Source organism: Physella acuta, unplaced genomic scaffold (genome assembly GCF_028476545.2).
Source record: "Physella acuta isolate Inbredline_101_S28 unplaced genomic scaffold, ASM2847654v3 ptg000949l, whole genome shotgun sequence".
Lineage (NCBI taxonomy): Eukaryota > Metazoa > Mollusca > Gastropoda > Physidae > Physella > Physella acuta.
In genome coordinates, this window is record NW_026732466.1 from 137,726 (window position 1) to 162,681 (window position 24,956).

The 24,956-nt window shown below is 34.6% G+C and overlaps 1 protein-coding gene across 1 annotated transcript in view; it reads right to left on the bottom strand.

Moving 5' to 3' along the window:
* Positions 1-24,956, bottom strand: part of LOC131953763 (dual 3',5'-cyclic-AMP and -GMP phosphodiesterase 11A) — a 121,221-nt gene that overhangs the window by 43,735 nt on the left and 52,530 nt on the right. Inside the window, exon 6 of the mRNA XM_059317121.1 lies at positions 19,844-19,987. Coding sequence (XP_059173104.1) covers positions 19,844-19,987 — 144 coding nt within the window. The remainder of the gene's footprint in view (positions 1-19,843; positions 19,988-24,956) is intronic.

The following is a 24,956-nucleotide window of genomic DNA, read 5'->3' on the forward strand; positions in this document are numbered from 1 at the left end:
CTTTAGAAGAAACTTGATGATGCCTTACTAGGAGGGGGGGGGGGATTGAGGAGGGGTTTCTTGGAGAATTCCACGGTCTTACCACTTGAGCCCATTATTATATTTAATGATCAATTTTGCCGTCTGGGTACTTAGATTTGCTGAGCTACTTTTTTCCCCTATCTTGTCATTTTGTATTGATTTTGTCGTTCGAGGAATAAGACTAAAATATTATTCGGAGAGAAATGGACATTTTTTACAGGGTAATATTTTAATGAGCTTTTAGGCTTGTTATTTTAATTTAAAAAATGACATTTTTTGGACAACGTTGAAAGATTATAGTGACATTTTGTATCTAATTTTCGAAAGCACGATTAACTAATTTACATTAGCCGGAAACTTTTTTCAAAATCTCAACCTTTATTATTTTTTTGTATCAAGCGAAATTGTCAAAAAATTAATTATGCTGTTTTAATGGAATAGAAGCAAGCGTGGGAAAAAATTAATTAAAAATTATTTGAACAAAAAAAAACATGATAAAATGTAAACAAAATATAAAAACAAATTCCGGAATTCCAGGAAACAGTGACCTGCCTATGGAAAGCACCAAATCACCTTCCTCTCTAGAAAAAAAAAGATATAGTTATATCGCTTATATTTTTACACGAATTTGTTTTCAGGCTTCGTTACACCAAATGGGAAACCTACAAAATGCTAGCAGTAATGTGGATTTTGCAAGGACGATAGTGAAAGAAAATCTTTATAAAAATGTGATAATTTGTGCTGAGTTGGGGGGATCTATTTAGAAAGAGTTAAACTCGGAGACAAATTAGATATATGACATTGAGGATGGTAGTAAGTAATTTGCTTTTGTGTAAGATTCAGCATGCCAGTACAGTATGACGTGTATTTACATTTGTCAGCGATGGAGATAAGGATTTGGTTCAAGGCTAAGGTCAAGGCTAGTGCTTAAGACAGATTTAAACGCTGATAGCAAAAAAACACAGCGTAAAAAATGTATATACCGAAACTTACAGTGACAATAAAGTCTAGAATAAAAGCCAGTCTCAAAGACGAATAGGAGAGATTATAGGTGGACTTGAGTGCAAAATAAATTATGGAATACGTGCTCATTTTCTTTTCATCACAAATACATTCGGATTTTAAAGTGAATTAATTTTTAATATAGTAGTTTATCATGTATTTATCAGATTTTAAACCATTTCTCATTTAACATGCTTAATAGCAACTATTTTTTTCCAAATATTAAATGTCAGCTCTATCACATTGCAAGATTCATAGCGTAGCACATTTGCTACAGAGGTTTTTATCCACTCCACTAACATGTGTTGTAATATTTATATGAGTTCCTTTAAAGGTTATAATAAGTAAATCTAATACTGTACCATAAGTAACTGCACCATAAGTAACTGCCCCATAAGTAATTGTACCATAAGTAACTGCACCATAAGTAACTGTACCATAAGTAACTGTACCATAAGTAACTGTAAAATAAGATACTGTACAATAAGTAACTGCACCATAAGTAACTGTACACTAAGTAACTGCACCATAAGTAACTGTACACTAAGTAACTGCACCATAAGTACCTGTACACTAAGTAACTGCACCATAAGTAACTGTACAATAAGTAACTGCACCATAAGTAACTGTACAATAAGAAACTGTACCTGAAATAACAGTACCAGCTTGTCCAATTAAATAGCAAATAATTTGGCTGAGCTTGCCTATGCTTGTTAAGGCACAAGCTGTGTTGTGAGTCTTTATGCCACAATAATGAAATCTTTTAAAATGGTGTATTAGGCTACTACTAAAATATAAAATGATAACATAATTTGGTGATGTAACTGCTACCCATATTCCAAACGCCTACCCGTCCTATCATAGTCCTAATCACTGATATCACAACACTGTCAACAACATTTTACATGTATTTTAGGAATAGTCTAATATTGGACACTGTAAACACAAAGACTTGTTTTTGTTTTTTATGTGACAAAGTTCAGACGATAAAACGAAACAACAAACACGAAATAGCCAGGATTTCAGTTACTGTTTGTATACTTTAGTAAACCCATTCATCAGAGGAATCGAAACGGGGATGACCTTTGAACTTTGTATAAACACCGCAGTGACGAACATCACACAGGGTTAAAGGTCACGTACATTTGGCTGTCAGTCCCTGGCATGTTTAGCGTGGCCCCAGTGAAACATTATTTTTGTATCGATTTATGCTGGCTGTTGGTGACCTTGGGATTTGTGACGTCAAGCGCAGGCTCCGGATGTGGTATGCTATATAAGCTGCGTAAGCTCCACAAGGAAAAGGTTTAAGGTTTAGGTTCGAGGTTTTAAAAAAAAATTATAGTTACAAAACTAGCATTGTGATATTAGCTATGAAAATTTAACTATTAGCTATAGCATAGTAACTAAGCGGTGTTTAACAGGCGATATTAGCCTTACAATGAATATGTAACTACTGAAAGTTAGCTATTAATTATACGATAAGCCTAATTCAATAATATTGCTTGTGTAATACTTAAACGATACCAACTATCCGGTACAAGCAAATTATCGGTATTATACTAGCTTTTCGATATCAGTTATACAATATTAGCATTGCGATATTATCAATACGATATTATCAAAACGATATAATCAATACAATATCAGCAGTACGATATTATTAGTATTATATTTGCAATACGATATTATCAGTTCGATATTGTAAATACGATATTATCAATAAGATATCTGCAAATATTAGTATAATGTTAGAAATATGATATTAGCAATACAATATTATCAAACATATTATCAATATGATATTAGCAAAACGATAATACCAATACACTATTAACAATACTATATTATCAGTATAATATTAGCAATAAAATAGTTAATTCAATATTATCAGATTGATAGTAGCATCAATGTATTAGGAATACTACTACCATTCAAAGATAGTTAGTAGTTAAATATGTATATATATATATATATATATATATATATATATATATATATATATACATATGATAATTGTGTTTTAACAAAAGGTGCATAAAAATACGTTTAACGGCATTCAAATTCTTACATAAACATTTTTATTTCAAGGTTATTATATAAATATTGGTGCTGATGAAGACCATTTAGTGCAACGTTTGCTCACACTGTAATCATCACAACATTCCATGTCGCGACCCCTACTTTTTTATGATAAAATTAAATTAATGACGACACAATGCGTTTCTTCTATCAAACTCAGGCCTCGTTAACTAGCATTAGAAAATTAAAGAGTACCATTAAATCCTTATTAGCAGATAGTTTAGTAATCGGCCTTTCTTTTGCTGCTTAAGGTCAGAGGCGTAGACACTCATTAAGCCCCCCCCCCTCCCATTTATATAGAGACTAAAGTTATTCATGCTGGTTGAAAAGCCCCCCCCACCCCCACTCCCTACCAGTGTGGAAAGCTGGTGGCGCTTTTTACCAGTCACTATCCCGTAACAAATTATCTTTGTGCCACACAATTGATGTAGAAAACAGTTAAATCATTCTGTAAAACATTGTAGCCGTTTGTTTTCTTAAATTCAACTGTGCATAATTCAATATTTCAGATTTAAATGAGCTTTATTATTTATGTCTACTTATTTTTTGTCGCCCCTTTAGGGTTGGCGCCCGGGGAAGCCGCCCCAACCACCCTCCCCTAAATACGCCTCTGCTTAATTCTGCAAGCCATAATATCCCTACCTCAAACTCAACATTGAAACGCCTCTTCTTTCTATTAAATTTAACTAATAGTCCTGCAATGGACAATGCTCATTTTGAGAAGCCCAAGAAGAGGTCAATATTTTTAAAGGTGCAGCATACGAATGTGTTATGAGCTAGGCCGCACGTAGGCTGGTTCTATCTTGAGAGTTGATTACTTTTGTAATATCTTCCTAGAATTTGTATTGTGTCTTTTTCCATTTCACGAATTTTTTGTACTGTATAGATTTTTTTTATTTTCTTGTCTTCGTTGCTCTGTACTTTTACATTTTATTTTAATATTGGGTTTTTCATAATCACTAAAGTTCACCAATTCTGTATCTTAATGCTCAATACGCCTGATAAGATCATTGCCCAGTGAAATCAAACAATTTCACAAAACTTAAACTACACTCCACATTGTCAAATATTATGGTTACTCCATCCCTTCCTTCAATACCATGTTCTAATTATCAACCGCATTTATGATTACTTGCCTGACGGTCTACGGGCTATGGAATAATTAGAATTCACTTTTTTCTGTGACCTCGGTATATGAATGGATAGTGAGGTCAGCACTATACCCAGCTGCTTTTACTTTCCGTAACGTGAGTTAGGTACCCATCAGAGTTGGACGGACGCAAGGACGGTCAACTGACTTGAAATCAGATTCGAACTCGAGACTTACGGGTTAGCAGTCCAGCTCTCTACCGCTGGACCACTCCGTCCATTTTACTTTCTATATTCATTACAAAAATTAACATGTTGATCATTCTTTTTTTTATTAAAGTATGATTCTCTAATTTATCAAAGGTTCCACTCTTCCACTCGACCACGCCGTCCCACAAGCTCTCATCCAGCCTGCACGTCAACTTGATTATCCGCTATCCCACTTAATATTAACACGTCTCCGTCTGATCGCCTAGAGATTTAACGTCTTAGATTTTATTTGATCCAAGTCGTTAAAGGGCTAAAAAAAATATAAAATCCCACTAGGGATTTTCGTTTAGTGATGAAGAATGATTAGAACGATCGAAGGTCCAGGAAAGTCTAGTTAATTTTTTTTTATCAGAGAAAAATAAAAAAGAAACGTGCACAATTTCAAATGTTAAATTGTCGAAAAACTTCAACAGCGTCTATTTTACTAAAACTATGAGGTAGCAATCGTATATGTATTAACAAATGATTAATCTACCTTACAATTAACCTACTCGTATTTAACAGGCCAATCTATAATTGATTATTAAAATATAAAAAAAATTGATTGTAAAAGTAAGTAAACTATTTAAAACCCCAACGTACACTTAGGAATACTTTAAATAATATTCAGACTATTAAAACAAATTTCTGAATCTATCAATGTTTGTCAATATTTCAGAAGGGTTTTTTTTTACTTAAAATAAAACTATATATAAACGTGAAAGATATAAGGCATTCGTTAAAATAACAGTTTAGGATACCTCAGCTGCGAAAGTATGCGTTTTAATTTTAAAATGTAAATTTTCGTTTATAGGCTAATACACTTCAAATAAAGCATCCCCCTCATCCTGCGTAAGGTAAACAACTTTTAAAGTATATTTTTGTTATATGACTACGGTAAGTAAATGGATTATGTGGTGATTACAACTAACCATTAATTACTTTAACGACACTACGAGTACTAATTACAGCGTGAAGTATCTTGAAAGTTGAATATCCAACTATCAGGCTTAAAATTTCAAGCAGTACCATATAAATTATTATTAGTTTAATTTAAGTGGTAGTAGTATTACCAAAGCCGCCCTAAAAGCGACGTACTTTTCTTGAATTAACGTTTATCATCAGTTTACAGTACAGCAGTTAACCTATAAAGAGGATAACTCCATTAAAACTACAAGCTGTGTTTCTTCCAGACTTTTTTCTCCGGGGGATGGGGATTTTGAAATTTTTGGTGGGGGGGGGGGGGGGCGGACACTAGTAAAAGTGTATATTTACTATAAAATCCATCTCGTTCGGGGCGGGTAGACTTTCTTCGGGGAGCTGAGCCCCCCCCCCCTCCCCCGCACCCCCCCCCCCCCCCTCGAAGAGATGCCTGGAAGAAACTCTGACTACAAGGCTGTCACACGATACCCTTGTACTAATGTGTGGTCATGTTATGGACAGTAGTCGCGTCAAGCCTAGCCTAAATTTGCACATGTCCCGAGAACAGGTACCTGTAATTAGGAATTATTAAATACAGATGCTTATTTCATTCGGTGGCACGAAAAAAGCGCAACGGAACATCGCGTAACAGAAAAATGCGTACAAAAAAGTGCGCAAGAGCATTTTTGTTTTTTTTAAATCGACCATTTCTAGACATCGGCAAAAAATATGAATACATGTACATTGTAGCAATATAAAATATTTTTACACGAACTTTGACCATGTGTACATTGCAGCATAGTAAAATATTTTTACAAGGATGAAATATGAATAAATTGAAGTGCAATAATATGATCAATTTGTATTTTCGCATTTTTCTGTTTGCGCATTTTTCTAAGAACCACATCTATTTAACCGGCTAAGGTATTCACTATGGCACAAGACGTCACTTTCAAAGTGTGGCATCTATTTTACCTATCAATAGCAAGTTGGACTGAAGAACTAAATACGTTAGGATTTTACTTTACTACAAAAAGAAATATCAGAACCTCTAAATTTATAGACAACAGGAGTAAGTAATTCGCTTTAGTCTGACCCAGTGTTTCTTCCAGGCCTTTTTCTCCAGGGGGGGGGGGGGGGTGGGGGCACTTGAAATTTTCGAGGAGGGGGGGTGCGGGGCGGACTAAAATTTTCGGGGGGACGGACACTGTTAAAAGTATATATTTTCTATATAAATTCCCTTTCGTTCGGGGGGAGTGGGCGGTAGACTTTCTTCGAGCAAACCATCCCCCCCCCCCCCCACCGAAGAGATGCCTGGAAGAAACTCTGGTCTGACCAGCACATGACCTCCCTAAAATTCAGCTCAAGATTTACTCAACTTTGTCTCCGAAAAAAAAAACAACACGACATCAGCTTCCCTAATGAAACCATCCGGACAACCAGGAGGTCCCCAACCACTACAGACGTGTATTTAATTGATAAACACTCGCCCAGTGCCCGGCCCTCGCCACCAAATCTCGTTAAGTACCGAGAGTTTCTCGTGGCTATTGATTTTCTACCAGATTAAAACCATAGGCTTTTCAATGACACTGTAGCGTCGGATACGTACACGGAATGTGTTTGTGACGTCTAGATGTTTTTAATTATCTGTCATTGGTAACTTAGCCTCTCCGTGAAAACAAACGACTTAACACAAAACTAGTATAGACATTGTTACGTATAAACACAATCAAGTTGTGTCTATGTAGACATTGTTACATACAAACATAATCAAGTTGTGTCAATGTAGATATTGTTACATACAAACCCAATCATGTTTTGTCTATGCTAGAAGAACTCAAGTAGGCATAAGACCTAATCAGTTCCCAAACACGAGCCTTGTTGTAGATCAGTGTTCTTAACCTTTGTGGGGGTACCGAACCCCATCAATTTCGTATACGCTTTCAGCCAACTCCTTTTATTAGTTCTATCCTCCGCACTGATAATATGCTATTGTGAACTATAAGAGTCGGGTGTGTCATGACCTCCGCCGATACCCTGGTGTTCGAACGAACCCAGGTTAAGAACCACTGTTACAGATAGAGTCAAGTCTTGACACAACCTAGTCTAGACACGGTTGATTCTTGCTTGTCGAACATAAACACGCATAAGACAGAATCAGTTTTGAAACATCCTAATATATTAAAGCCTACGTGCGCACTTCTCACTCTCTCTCTTTCTCTCTCTCTCTCTCTCTCTCTCTCTATATCTTTCTATCTATCTCTCTGTCCGCAACAGTTTTTGAGGCTATGTGATCAGTATGTTCAGCGATATATGGATAACTTAAAGATACTTTTTAATAGAACAAAATATTTAGGCCTATAATTCTCGTGAAACGGGTACCCATAGCTAATGTTTTAGACACAAGTCTAGATTACAACCCAGTCTAGGCCTCAAGAGTGTCTAGACGTAACTCTTGTCTAGACCTAACCAAATTTAGACACGGGCGATAGAAAACAATCATGCCTCACCATGGAAAATTGAACACAACAAAGTCTAGAGTCTAGACAGTAAAAATGTCCCTTTGATTTTGTACTAGCTCCCACAGGGAAGTAACTCCCGAAGGTCTAATGAAAAAAAAACCATGAAGTTGAAAGCCATGAAGAGATTCTGTGAACATCCTAACCATCAGATAGTCAGCACGATTTTTTACATTGGTGTTCTGCGCTGAGAAGGTATCTACGAGAAAATATATCAAAGTGTACAGCTAAACTAACCCAAATAGTTTTTAACATTGTTTTATCGGCGCTTTCTCTGCTTGTTTTGTGTGTTTTTTGTGATGTAAAATGTAAACTGCAAATAAGATTTATATAATACTAGCCGTCCCGGCCAGGCCCTGCTCTGGCTTCTGTGAAAAACCTTTCTGTTAAAGACCATTACCTGTGTGTTTAGTAATCATCATAAACCCGGCATTGCCCACCCAAACCACAACCAACAAAAACAACAAAACGCAAACATAACGCTAACACAATTACAAATACAAACGAAAACAAAAACCTAACAACAAACCCAACAACAACCACAAACACCAATACAAACACAAAGAAAAAAACAAACAAAAAAGCAAACGAAAACAAAAACCTAACAACAAACCCAACCACAAACACCAATACCAACAAAAAAAAAACGAAAAAGCAAACGAAAACAAACCAAATCTAAACGCAAAACCAACCAAAAACACAAATACAAACAAAAAAAAAAACACAAACAAAAACGAAAAAAGAAAGAACAAAAACGAACCAAATCAAAACGCAACCACTAACGCAAACCCACCTAAACACAAAGAAAACACTAACGCGAACATAAACGCCCGGGGCGGAATCACCTGTTTTAGCTTAATGAACGACTATAGTACCTCAACTTATTCATAGTCTTTTGCACTCACTTAAACGAACGCGCCTGTTTCAATTTAATGAACAATTTTAATACTCCAAGCTTATACGTAAAATACCTACAACATTTGCACTTGATCAATCCCCGCTAATTATGTAATTATTTTTTTTTCCCAACACCAAAACAAAGTAATTAAAAAGTAAATTATTTTCGACTAATGCAATGGTTTTATAAAGGGAAGTAATTGTGTTTTCCTAATTTATCAAAGGGAAGTAAGTGCTATAGGACTAAATAAAGACATAATTAGAATTATTGTAAAAGATGATATTTTTTTAAAACTTGTGTTTAATGAACATGCCGACAATTATTACTATAATTTGAAAAATGAAAATTATTTCCCAACACTTTCAATAGTAATTTTTTAACTCATAAATTTAGACAAATGCGCACGATAATTGTCTAACACTTAAATCCATCCAAGACCAACGACAAACATATGCGTTACATACAGAACTGAGCTTTATATATTAGATTTCTGTGTTCAGTATAGCTTTAAAATCAGTTTTGATAATTACATACAATTTTACGTTTACAAGTAAAATATGGGGGGGGGGGGTATTTTTTATTTCGGTGCCGATATATACCCAGAAGTAGCGGGCAGTTAAGAATTATTACATTTTCTTTTTAAAGTTACTGTGAGAAACTGAATAAATTTTGCGTTTTAATTGACTTCGTTTTTTTTTGTAAATGAAAATAAAACTTTAATTGGCCAATATATAAACTGTAAATAGATTTATATAGATTGCATAAATAAACTGTTACCTAATTATGTAATTAATTATGTAATTTAATTTAATTTAATGAAGAGGAGAAAGATAAGGAAAATGATTTATTTCTACTGAATGATTTGTCTTAAGGTTAAAGTACTTTGCGTAAATTAAATGAGCATTGTTACCCTTTCCTTTTACGGATTCAATACCCACCTCCTCCCCCAACCACTATTACCATCGCCACCCATTAGATAGTAAAAAGACCATTATTCAGACCACGGCGTAAAACACAATGTCGTGAAAACATGTTTGTCTTACTGTAAATTCAGTTAGGTAATTCGGTGGTCGCTCTTAGCGTGAAGTGCGACCTACCTCCCTGGATGGGAAATGTTGGGGGGGGGGGGGGGGAGGGAGGGACGACTTTTCACTTCCTGTCGGACATGTCTAACCGGATCTACGTCACCGGAATGACGTTGTAAACTGCTGTCTTCCGTACGGCGGATGAACGAAAATGACGAGAAATTTTGAAATGTTCATGTTGTCATTTTGAAATGCGGTTGTTATTGTGTCTGGATGAAAGGTCAGTAGGACATGAGCGGCCATGTTGTTTTATTTATAGAATAGTTAAAAATAGCTCAAGTGGAATTAAACAGCTAAAGTAAGATCCTCCAGAGAAAATGGAAATGGATTGACCACACAGTCAGGAAGCCTGTATACAGCATAACGAGACAGGCCCTCACCTGGAATCCACGGGGCAAACAGAAAAGAGGCAGACCAAGAAACACATGGGGACGTGACCTGGAAGAAGACACCAAGAAGATTGAATACACCTGGGGACAGTTGGAGAGACTAGCCCAGGACAGAGACGCATTGAAAGCTTTGTCAGCGGCCTGTGTCACATGAAGACTTAGGTGGCTCCAAAATGTATTTAACGAAGCATGAATTTATATATGTTAATGCCCTGTACTTACGAAAGGCTACTGAAGTAGTTATATTACGATGTATTAAAAAAAAAAGTCTGCATCCTTAAGATAAGATTATGATACAACATGATGATACTGCTTAATGGTACAATCAATTTTTATTATAATTTGTTATACTCAATGTATACTATTAATATTTTTTTTAAATACAATTGCATGAAGCATTTTAATGTTATTTTTAAAGATACAATAAAATAGTAGAAATTAATTATTCTATTTCATACATGTTTTTTTATATAATATATATAATTATATTTATATAATGTTTTTTATATATAATTATTCTATTTCATGCTGCATTCAATAATGCAATCTTATGATATAATGATAAAAGCTAACGATGGTATTTTATAAGGGCCATACGATTTCATGACAAATGACCTCACACTAAGTATCCCAGAGAAAATATCTCAAGGACAAATTTTCTTAGGACAAAAATATCTCAGGACAAATGTTCTCAGGGCGAAAATATCTCACGACAAATGTTCTCAGGGCAAAAATATCTCAGGACAAATGTTCTCAGGGCAAAAATATCTCAGGACAAATGTTCTCACAGACAAAAGATCTCAGTGGCAAAATTAATGATACTATTTAAATACGGCATGAATTATGCTAATAACTCAAATTAATCATAAACTTCAACTATAAAGCGCAATATTTAGTGTCATTCAAGTATTTAGGAAGGTCGCTTGTTCTATAGCAAAAAATAAGAGTTCTTCAAAGTCATTTTTTTTTGTATATTCAAGATTAGCATGGTAAAATAACGATCTAATCTTAGGTATATATTTTTTTCTTGAATAACGAAACAGTTAAAAAATGTTCAACTTAAGACCTTCAATGCTGTGAATTATTATCAGAATTGCCATTCAAAGTACACAAATTACATCCCACATAAAGTAACAGCAGAGATTATCATCAACATAAAATAGTCCCAGTTTCAAAGACACTCAATTAATCTTCTAATTAACCTAATTTTAATAATTAATTAAAAACAAATTTAAATCCCCTCTACATCGTGTGTCCGTTATCGGTTTTTTAAAGTTAAATCAATAATGAATTATTTTTCCAAAAAAAAAATAATCCACCAATTTATCATGCAGATTATTTCTGCATTCGCATTACTAATATCCGCTTCGCCATCTTGGTCTGTGCTAATGGTGGTTTGCGGAGAAAAGATATTACACATTTATAACGGCACTAATGCGTATTTTATGTACGGTTTAAGGGCCGCGGATAGAGAGGGGGAGATAATGCGATAGTATTAGAAAGTCCGATGTACTTCAGACTAAGTGCTCTCCCCTTTTTGTTGTTGATCGTTGTAATTTTAGTAACAAAACACATTAGGTTAAGAAAAGTTGTCCTTGGTTATTAAAACTAATTAGTACTTTTGTATTTTTAAATATTTAATTACTATTTCGATTGGGGAATATATATTTTTTGTTTAAACTGTTAACATGAATTGTAAACTAGCAGTATGGAAATAATTTTACATTTATTTTCATATTTTGTATATTTTTAGTGCATTAATTTATTTTACAAAAAAAAATTACACTGATTTCGAAATGATGTACTTTAGATAATTCAAATCACATTTCTTTTGACAACCAAAGAGGTATGCCATCCTTTACTCAACGGTGGTCACTTTGACCATGTTTGTACCTGACATTAGTACATTTACCTTTCTTTAAGATACGAGGCCCACGCGACGTAACATACGCAGCTATCTAGTGGTTTTATTTTCTACTTATCAGCAATTCATAATTTGTGATTTCTAGGAGGTTCGGCATGCGTCTACGTCTTCTCTCGCATGGTCCCAATGAAGAGAATTATATATACAGATTACATTTTATAAAACAAGAGTGTTTACTAAAGATAATTAGATTTGTTGTTTTGTGTGAAAGTGTGTGATTGTGTCTGTCTGTGAGTGTCAGTGTTTGTGTGTCAGCGTGTGTGTATGTGGTTGTGCGTATGTGTGTGTCTTTGCATTACAATGGAATAACTATGCAACAACAACCCTTGCTGAACGAATATAAACCGTGAGAAATGATTAAGACTAATCTCTATTGTGGATGATGCAATAGTGTTAGTGTAAACAAAGAGGTAAAGAGTAGCACAAATTAACAAAGACGTGCCCCAGACATTTACTAACGGATACCTGAATTGAAAATCAGGTAGACTGGAAAGTTTACCAACACCGATCTATGGCAAATAACTGGCCAAAACCCTCATAGCAAAGAAATACAACTTGGAGGAATCGCTTAAAACTGAGTACTTTAGAGAGGTGTGGTTGTGTCCCTATGCTACAAAAGGAGTCCAAGATGATGATGATGATGATGATGATGATGATAATGATGGTAATGATGATGATGATGATGACGATAATAATGATGATAATGATGACGATGATGATGATTATGATGACCATGAGGATGAGCATGATGATGATGATGGTGATGACGATAATGATGATGATAATGATGATGATGATGATGGTGATGATGATAATGATGATGATGATGACGATAATGATAATGATGATGATGATGATGATGATGATGATGATAATGATGACGATGATGATGATTATGATGACGATGATGATGATGATGATGATGACGATGATGATAATGATGATGATGATGATGATGATGATGATGATGATGATGATGATGATGATAATGATGATGATGACGATGATGATGATTATGATGACGATGATGATGATTATGATTATGATGACGATGATGATGATAAAGATGAAGATGATGACGATGATGATGATGATCATGATGATTTTGATGATGATGATGATGATGATGATGATGATGACGATGACGATGATGATCATGTTCATGATCATGATCATGATCATGATCATGATGATAATGATGATGATGATCATGATGATCATTATAATGACGAGGATAAAACAAAGAGTTGTAACTACGGTTAAAGGAAATAGTTACCACTGATTAGAATTTTCTAAGAGCTTATTGCAGATATTTGTTACCATGATGTGGTAAGTTTGTTATTGCAAATCATTTAATATCCTATGCACTTGAAATTCACATTTAGATTTAAAATTAGAAAACAAATTTTTCCATTATCGATTATCATTGCTCGGGTGTAATTTTATCAAGGTGCTATTTATCGTAAGATTTTAATTGCGAGTTTGGTTTTGTAATACACTTCGAGGTCTCTGAGAAATAGATAAGAGTGCATAACATTACATTTCTATCAAAATCGGAATGACAGAATCAGATAACAAATTAAGAACGATTACTTTAGATTTCAAAAAGCGACAAAGGAAAGTAAATTTTCTAAGCTTGAATTGTTGTCTATTTGTATTGCTAGTGTTAATGCAAGAATATTGTCAGATGTGAGTAAAGTTAAATTGTCGAACCAGACTTTCCATAGAGCAGGTGATGAAGAGTTCACCTGTTTCAGTTACCTCGGCATGTATTGGGATCCGAACTCGAGACTTTCAAGTTTTCAGTCTTAAATTTTAATATATGTAAGCTTATGGGCATTGTGTTTTAGCTTTAGGGCAAATACGTTGACAAAAACAAAACAAAATTATTTTGATATTAATAATTGTTATTTTAAATATGAGTCAGATATTAAATTAGCAATTTATGACCGGAATAATTTACATTCATTTTTGTTGAAAAAAAAAGCAGCATTTGTTATAGAAAATGGGCTAGAGATTACGGTAATAATTGATGACGTTATACTATGACGTAGTACATACAGAATTCCCTCATTAAGGCTACTTTGCGAAGATGTCAAGTACTAAAAACACAATGGTAATCCGATTACACCACACGTAACAGGTGAGCTTAATCAGCTGGCGTCCTGGGATTGCGTAACTATGATGAGCGTCACAATGACTGTTACGTAAATAAATTGCTATTTTTGGACAGCTTATTTATGTTTGTTTACTTAGTTGTCATCTGGATGAATCTCGAGTATACTGTTTCGATTGACAATGACTTTTACCTAAATAAATAGGTATTTCTGGACTGCTTATTTATATTGGTTTACTTGGTTGGCATCTGAATATTTCCTGAATTAATTATTTTTATTGACAAAATTGTAACATAAATATATAGCTATTTTTGGACAGCTTATTGTAAATGTTTATATAATTTTCAAGTTGATGTTTCTTAAGTATAGATTTTTAATGATAAATAAGTAAAATAAATTTTAATGTAATGTATAGATAGAGAATACATAACTTTTTAACATACTATATTTACACATCATTATAAATTATTGTGTGGGTATTACTTTGAAGGATAGTTAAAATACACAAACCCAGCGGCGTAGCCAGGGGTGGGGGCGGGGGGTACATATGTCCCCGGGCGCTGACCCTAGAGGGCGCCAAAATAGATTGGAAAAAAATTAAGAGCTCATTTTAGCTACAGTTTTGCTTTATAAATATAAAAAAATATATGGGTGGGGGCAAATTGAAAGTTTGTCCCCGGGCGCCGGGAAGGGTCGCTACGCCTTTGCACAAACCTTGAAATTTGTTGACTGAATAGTTGTAAATTAATGTTAATCAGCACTACAACAGGCATAATTATTTCGTAAAGCAGTGGAGTGAAGAGAGGTGAATTTTAATTAGCCATAATATATTAAGCAAAACAGCTCTTTTTCTTGTCTAACTACGCACTCCATTATATACATCCCTTAGCGTTGTTAACTTTCAAATTAAATTTTATTATCAGTTCGTGCAGTATTTACTTATATTTTCACGTTAATAAAAACTTATTCTTTTTATCTTTAAAAACATTCTGACCGGACTGATTAATTTTTATCCGTGGGGCAGATTGAAGATGGCAACCGGTCGAATTCACTTCATAGTACTTAGATTCTGACGTCACTGAGCCTATAAACTATTTATAATTATATTAATGCCCAAAGGGAAATAACTTTTCTTTTTTATATATTTTTAAGTAATATTTGAAAAGCTTTGATTCAACATTGTATAAAGAATTTTCATCAAGACTGACAGAAAGTTGACAAGTTAAATTTAATTAATGAGTTTATCTAAGTCCAATCCGCTTTCTTCGAAAATGTGTTTAATTGAAAAATCTAATTAAATGACTTATCAGTTTAATTTTTTTTAAGCAGCAAAAATTATGAAAATGATTATTTTCAGAGTGAATGTCTTGAATGATAGACAGATTTCGTCTGTTAAGGTGAAGTTTTCGTGAGATAGATCTATGTAGATATTGAGGCGAGTACTATAGTTTCCCTAAAATTATGTGGTCTGTTTAAATCATTGTTGGTTGATCTTATTCTGCCGTCTTTTGTTAATTCCAAATTCTTTCGTCTGTATAAATCATTATTGGTTTGTTTGACAAGCTGCCGTGAAATGAAGCGTACTTTAATCATTCGTTTAAAATCGATTGACTTTATAGGTAATCTTATAGATTGTTCATTACGTCTGCGTAATGATTTTTTTCAATCACTAAAGGGTTAATTTGCTCATGGATAATTAGAGCATGTCAGACACATTGATTCTTTAACCCTAATTTGCCGCGCAACGGGTTAGTAAAAAAACTTTTTATGTTTTGATGTATTGGCTAGGAAGATTTTTAAATAAATAAATTGTTGTTTTTTTTTTGTGTGCCTTGTTTTGATGGAACCAATGACAATTCGAGATAGATGTCCATTGAATTTAAAAGTATGGTATCAAAATGTATTTTATATGAATTTTTTAAAATTCTATTTGACGAATTTTCAAGGCCAAAACTTCTTTTATCAATTATTTTGTTAGAATCGTTACCTTGATCAGTGCATAGATTATATAATTATATATATATATATATATATATATATATATATATATATATATATATATATATATATAGAGAGAGAGAGAGAGAGAGAGAGAGAGAGAGAGAGAGAGAGTGAGAGAGAGAGAGAGAGAGAGAGAGAGAGAGAGAGAGAGAGAGAGAGAGAGACAGAGAGCAGAGTTTCTTCCAGGCATCTCTTCGGGGGGGCTTTGCCCCGAAAAATTTTTACCGCCCCCCCCCCCCCGAACGAAATGAAATTTATATAATTTATATAGAGAATATATACTTTTAACAGTGTCCGCCCCCCCCCCCCCCCCGAAGAAAGTTTACCGCCCCCCCCCCCCCCCCGAAGATTTCAAGTGCCCCCCCGGAGAAAAAAGTCTGGAAGAAACACTGACAGAGAGAGAGAGAGAGAGAGAGAGACAGAGACAGAGAGAAAGAGAGAGTATTTGTAATGTTAATATATCCCCAGCTATTATTTTATTTTATTTTATTTTTATTTTTTTTATTTTTTTTATTTATTTTTTCTTTCTCTTTTATTATTTTAAAGTTGAAATGTAAGTCAGCACATTCATCATCTTTAAACCTTTTTGCCTTTTCCAACCTTCTAAAACCAAAACACAAAATTCTTGCCAAAGACAAAGGTCAGGGTGTGTCATCAATCTCCGCGTAATAACTGTTATTCTATTGGTTGTACTGGGGGGGGGGAGGGGGAGATAAGTCGCTATTCAACACCAGGATCTCTGCGGTCAATTCCACAGAGAAAACAACCCCCCTCCATTTAACACCCTAAACTGCTATTTTTTTCTCTTCCCACTTATCTTTCCACTGGCCTGGTAACTTTGACAGTTGTCTCCCTTAATGGAAATATATTATTTTTCTTCCATCGAGATTTTTTTCTTTTACTTATTTAAAGTCAGATTGAAGCGAGTATGTAGCAAAAGAAAACAAAACCCAAAAAACAACGCATGCATAAACTTATACCTTATAATTTAACCTACGGTAGAAAATGATGGTGTTTTATTCTACGATTCCTGAATTTAAATTGTGGATCGTGCAATCATATTACGCACGTTTCACGCTTTTCATGAAAATAGATGTGTTGTAAAGCGTTATTAAAAAATTAGAATTTTATAAAAAGACTGTTTTTATTGTCTTACATAGTTGGATTAATCGTAATCGATTACCAAACACATTGTAAAAACTTGAGAGATTACTTTTTCATCTAATTTTTCTAGAAGTATCAATAGTCCTTTGGTTTAAGTGATAAAATGACTAAATATTGAACAAACTTTTAAGACGAATAAAATAGAGTTGTGGGATTAGACAGATTACAGCAAGCGTAAAGCGCTGATCACGAATCTTGTACATAGAGATAGAGAGATCTAGTACAGGATGAGGTAGATATTTTTTTTAAAAGGATTTCTCGTTTTTTATTTTATTTTTTGTTGTTGTTTTTTTAATTAATTTTTGTCCCAACCTTAATGAAGACACTTTTATGTGCTAAAAGAAGTAAAAAGTGAGTAAAGTTACCCTCTCGGATCTGTCGATCTATGGAGCAGATGAAGTAAAGATCACATGTTTCTGTTACGTCGACTTACAAAGGGACAGTTGGGTCAACGCCAGGGGCGGAACTACCATACCGCCAGACCCCGCAATGCGGGGGGGCCCAGGCCGTTTAGGGGCCCAAAATCCGACCAAAAAGCAATGACTTTGTATTCCAAAATTACGTTTTCATGCACCTTAATTATGGTTTTGTAAAAAAAAAAACTACTACTGTAGTGATTTTCTACAGTAGCTAACACACGCTGTTGCATAAAAGAAAAAAAAATCTACATAAGCTTTAGTGTGCAAGATAAACAAACATTCAAACCACTTCCATTACTTATTTCCCTTTTTTAAATAGTCAAATAGAAGTGCCCATAAACTCCTTTTAATAGTTTTGTACTACGCAAATTGAAAAGCAAGTACTTCTCTTAATTATAATTTTTTTATAAAATACATACTAAAGAATGACATAGTATAAAAAGGAATTTAAAAAAATTAATATAAATTTAAAAAAAAGACATAAAAATAAACATAACACGAGAAACCATTACACATACAAAGCTTTCATGTTTCATATAGGCTACTTTTGACCGGCATGCGTATGGGAAGTAATACGGCCGACATCAAAATTGACACACAGATTTGAAAATCACATTAATGCACTTAAACACATGACATGTTGTTGTAATTTGTTAGCATTGAAAATAAAAGTATTATGTATTTTTTAAAACAATGTGTTTTTTAAAAACCAGATTAGGCCCGAAATGAGTATCCTACGTTCGTATTTTGTGTTTATATATATATATATATATATATATATATATATATATATATATATAGAGAGAGAGAGAGAGAGAGAGAGAGAGAGAGAGAGAGAGAGAGAGAGAGGAGAGAGAGAGAGAGAGAGAGAGAGAGAGAGAGAGAGAGGGCCTCAAAAAATATTTTGCGGGGTGGCCCTTTTTTTCTAGTTCCGCCACTGGTCAACGCTATTTAAAACTACATATGTTCGCGATTGTTAGCCAGGTACCAGTTAGAGCAGGGTGGACTTATGGACGTGCATTGGACTCCAGGCGAATTTGTTGGAATGTTTTGTTATTAAACAATTAGAATCCTTACATTTATTAACATATGTGAATATAGTTTCGGTCTTCCGGGTTCAAGTCGGTGGAACGTTCCTGCGTCCACTTAGTTCTGAATGGTACCTAAATTATGTTAAGGAAAGTTTAGGCGGCTGGTGATAGTGATAACCATATTATCCTTTCATATGCCGAGGTCAAGAAACATTAATTCTACTTCATCTGCCCAATTGATCGTACGATCTAAAGAGTAATATTTACTTTTTGGTTCGGACAGCTGTCTGGTTATAGAGATAGTAAAAGAGACACCGGTATTGTTTTTTCCACAGGTGTGAAGAGTACGTTATGTATAAAGCGCTGGAGTTAAGAGTAATGCAGGTGTTAATGTTTACAATCAACAATGTGATAATATTACGGTGCAGAACTATAGAATAGCAATTGAACGATTTAGCTAAGACGGCTTAACCACGCATAATCTCACCACCACTCCACTTCCCCTACCCTCAAACAGGCCCTGAGATGCACATGTAAAGGAAACACGGCGGAAACCAGATGTTTATAGGTCGGTAGCAAGGGTGTGAGAAATACTCGACTCTTTATACTGTGTGTTGTCTGTATACTTTAGGATAAACTTTCGAGCCGGTTATATCAGTATTAGAAATAGATAAAGTGAGAGAGAGAGAGAGAGAGAGAGGCAGAGAGAGAGAGAGAGTGTGAGAGAGAGAGAGAGAGAGAGAGAGAGAGAGAGAGAGAGAGAGAGAGAGAGAGAGAGTCATTTGACAATATGAATACGTTTTCTTTAAACTACCATTACATTAAAAATTAAAATCCTGCAATAAATGTATTTAATTTGGTCCTTTTAATACCTGAAAATGCATGATTTGAACACTACACAAACGACTACATTGGACCAAAGGGGAAATAATTACCTCGGAGTTACTGTCCTTGTCCTTCAGCAGAAGTGAACACCGCTCACACTTGAGCAGGCTCTGGGCTCGCTGCATGATCTTCACGACCACCTGGTCAACTGACGTTTGCTCTGTGAACAGGTCGTGGACCACTTCCAGAAGTGCCTGAAATAAACGGAAAATGTCGTTTGTGAACAAATAAATGATTAAATCATTCGAGCCGACCCGCGGCGTATCATACGCCGCTAATTAGTTGTTTTATTTTCTAATTTTCAGTAATTCATAATTTGTGAATTCGACAGTACCAATGCTGCCACTGAAAATATTTGCTTTAAAAATACTACCCCCCCTCCCCTCCCTCCCCTCCCCCCCCCCCACCGTGAAAGCAGCCTCCTCTTAGTTACCTCCTCTAAGTTTAAAATCGTTTCAAACTAAATTATCTGCCCTTAATAGCCGTCACTAAACCCGTCTCTACGCTTGTAAAAATATAGCGTGAACCACAGCTCACCAGACCATGCGGGTATGGGGGGGGGGGGGGTAATAGAGATATGCCTATAGAGGAATGGACGGGACTGCTAGGCGTGCTGACAGCTTGTTTTCTAGCGTCTCCCACAAGAGAATTATATATATATAGATAGATGTTACCAAGATAACTAAAGAGGCTCTAGATGAAATTGTAATTGAACATTAAACGATAGTAGTATTTCTTAAAATCTTAAGGAAAAGAACATTTTTTTTTAGATCCTTGCAAGTATAAACTTTGGTATATTATGATACAGACTAAAGTAGTTACATTGATTTGAGGGAAATAAAATGTTCTTGTTTAATATAACAAGTGTTCATCAATGTTATTATCATCAAGGTTTATTATGATACAGACTAAAGTAGTTACATTGATTTGAAGGAAATAAAATGTTCATGTTTCGTATAACAAATACTCATCATTGTTTTATACAACCAACAGTATATTTCCAAATTTTCTCATGCATTAAGACCTTATCTGTCACACACTACATAGAAAAATTACTAGCTCTTAATTTCTGTTCTAGAGACTAAGACCATATGGAGAAAGTTTTCAGGGTAACTTAGGTGTTAGTTAGGAAAAGAACAATTTAACTTTGAAATTAAGCCAAAAAACTGGTGTTTAAATCTATATTAGCGTTTATTTATGACCTTTTTTCCTTAAATATACTGGACTTAATATTAAATAGCTGTTTTACATTTAGATTATTCAACTAACTCGATAAAATAAAGGATTGTTTTCTTCTTTTAATTTGTGCATTTAAAAGCTTGTAATTACTAAGTTTCTTTAAATATGCGTTTTTAAATGTGTTTGTATCTTTTAATTGCAATTATATAATCGATAAGTTTTAAAGCAATTAGTATCATTTCCTTCCCTTTCTGATTGTTGCTCTTTACGGGAATAACCGCCCCTTAATTTTTTTTTCAACCTGCAAAAATGAAAATAAATCTTTCCATTAGAAACAGGTCAAAATTCAGTTGCTTAGTCAAAAATTGTAAAATCACCTTATTTCAGAAATTCAAGTTATTAAAATTATAATGTTTCCAAAATATCGATTGAAGGCTTAAGTGGTATTAAACTGGATTGTGTTCTATTGGCATTGTTATCTCTTTAATCATTGCCATGATTCGACTTTTTATTCTGTAATTTCAAATTTTTGTTGACATTTTGTTTTTTCTAAAGGCAATCGATTTTAATATAATCATGTTGATTTTAATCGTGCATTTATTGATATTTTTTACACTAACTAAAAACATAGAGGTTATGTTAACATTATCTTTTAAGGGTAATAATGTGAGTATACAATTATTAGCTTAGAAGCCGTCTAAAGAAGGTTGCAGTGTTTCTTTCAGACTTTCTCTCCGATGGCGGAGGGGGGGGGACACTGGTAAAAGTATATATTTTCTATATAAATTATATTTCTTTAGAGGGGAGGGGGAGGCGGTAGACGTTATGCGAGGGGGGGGGGGGGGGTGAGCGGAAAGAGGGCAGCGCCCCCCCCCCCAGAAGAGATGCCTGAAAGAAACTCTGTAGGGTCCACAAACTCCATCAAAATCGTTTCGCCTTCTTTCAACTCCTCTAATAGTGTCAAACTCCTCTACACTAATACACGATGTCTTCATAAATGACACTTGATGAATCCTCTTTAGTGAATGACTCTTCTAAACCAATTGAACCACATTTAAACTTCATGTGATTGATCTTATGGTTATAATTTAGGACTCTTCTACCTATGGGAGGCTGTTCTATTTGGTGACTCCCCTAAACAGTAGTCGTCGGTAAATTCAACTTCACTGTCTGTTTTTAAACTTACTCGAATGGCTCTCTAGTTCAACACTGAACATACTTGTTGCATTGAAGTGCCGACATATTTTAATTTACTAAAAGCTCTTACGCATACACATACACATACATACATACATACACACACACACACTAAACATGACGCGACGATAATGAAGTGTCAAACTCTAAATCGGAAAGCTGTCAGAAAACTTTATTCCGTTTTTTTTTTCTGCAAACACCATCACGTCGATGACGTAATACTTCTGCACTAGTTGCAAATTTTTTTTACCGAATTTTGCAGATTCGCAAGTTTCTAATTTAGTTTTTTGTTGTGATTTAAGCCTGCTGTAATGTTATTGAATGTCAGCGTCTCGCTTCCAACCCCCCCCCCCCCCCACACACACACACGGTCCTCGTATGTTGTTACAGCCTGTCTGACCGCGTAATGTTTATGGTGGGTTTCTAATTTTAAACGAAGCTTCCGTAGTTGTCCGTGGAGATAAGGTCACGCGGCAGATGTAACACGTGATCACATTTAAGCACGTGGGCAAGATGGCGCTGAGAGTGAAAGGAGACGTGTAGTGCACAGAGTCGTAGCTAGGGGAGGGAGGGTGTTGCGGCCTCCCAGGGCGCCGATCCAAGGGGGCGCCAAACGGGGAAATAGAAATATTTTTTAAAAAGCTCATTCTGAGTTGCATTACTGAATTATAAACAGTCGAAGTTAGTAGTTACCGACTTATTTAACTTTTTTTATATCGTAAGTTTGTTTGTTTGGTTTGGTTAGTTTGTTTGGTGTTTTGTTTGTTCGGTGTATTCGTTTGTTGGTTTTTGGTGTTTTGAACACACGTTTCTATATTCGCACCGACTTGTCTAGCCTCTTCATACTCGATCTAATTACTACTATCAGAAGATTTCCTATTTTTTCATAAAGCTGTTTTTGTGTATTCTAATGTTATTGTACATTTCCCTTCATCCATATAATTCATGACTTTTAATTTTCATGGATAATATGTGAATAAATTTTGTAAAAAAAAAATAGTCAAACATTTGTTACGAGAAAAATGGCCCGTTGAGGAAGGATACAACGGGCGCTAGGCTGATAGTGCTGTCTCTTTTCTCTAAACTAAAACCATCCCCCCCCCCCCACACTGGTGTCGCGCTTAGCCACTACCCGAAGAATTGCATTAAAGAAATTGCAAGAAAACCACTTTTTAGATTAGACACATTAATTAGGCGGTAATTTTATTATAGAGTATCGATGAAAAAATTTCTTTTGAGTTGGGGAGGGGGGGGGGGGGGGCTCAGACGTTCTTAAGCTTGGATGGGGCTTCGCCCCTACCCGAAGAATTGTATGCAAGAAACTCTTCACAGCAAACCATTTAGATTAGACAAAATTGCCTTTTTATTCAATGTTTACTCGAGATACATAGATACATAGATAGATAGATACACAGATAGATAGATAGATAGATACACAGACAGCGAATTTATTATTATAGATGTATCTTTAAAATTTTCAAACCCATTGTTCAAAGAATTTTTTTAAAAGTATATAATACATTAATAACAAAGTGATAATGACTTTCACATAACTTTTACCTCAGTTAGTCGTTCTTTTGTTGTTCCAAAACTATTTCAACCTACAATGATACACCAAATACTTACACTAAAACTATTTTTCGTAGCACTTACACACTAATGAATACTGTATAGCATATACCTTTTACCTACTCCTACATAACATAAGAAATATGAATATTTTTGTCGAGCCAATCAGTTATATTTGATTTTATATATATATATATATATATAATATAATTTAATATATATATATATATATATATATATATATATATATATATATATATATATATATATATATATATATATATATATATATATATATATGTATATATATATTTACATTGTATCTATATAGAGAGATAGAGAAAGAGAGAGAGATAGGAGAGAGAGAAACAGAGTAAGAGAATATTGTTCAGGCGCAAAATGCACCATTCTATTCCGTTTTACCTCAGGCAGAAATCGATCGCTTCCATTTCAATCCCCCCGCCCACATCCTTATCACGGCTATTTAAGCGCATGATTCGACCAGCCTACCTACAGCTTAACCCCACACGTTCCTCAGTATCAGCCGTTTCCCATCAACCTTACACTAATGTCTATTTTTAACTCGGGGCTCCTGCGAATTGAGGAATTTCCCACCACGCCCAATTAAAGGAAAATAATCTACAAGTTTGGGAATTGTTATCGCCCCTGGTAAAAAGGGACATAACTGGGCTTCGACTCCGCATCCTGCAAGAAAGTTCAATTAGAAGTATAAATGCCGAATAGAAAACGTCAAGGTGGCCTCGTTAACAAACGCCAATTGATTTAGGCAATCGAATATGACAAGAAGTAAGAGCTGATCAATTCGATTTCATAACAACTGATCCATTTCTTGTTATTCAAACTATTTGCACCGTAAATAAATATAAAAGCCATTTTCTTTTTAATAAATGAAATCTTTTTCTATATAATTTAGATAGTTTCTTACTTGGGTTGAAATATTCAATTATTTTAAAAAAGAAAAAGCACTTAAAGCAAAGAAGACAGTTGTTCGTGGTAAACATGACAAAAGAAACCGCAAAATAAGGACATCTGTACATTTTTGTTGTCCAAAAACCCTTAAGCTGCCCAGGGCTCCCAAATATCCTCCCAAGAGTGTGAACAAGAGTAACATACTTGATTAGTATGCATTGATTAAGTACCCTCTGACCACTGAGTCTGCCATGAAAAAAATTAAAGACAACAATACTCTTGTATTTA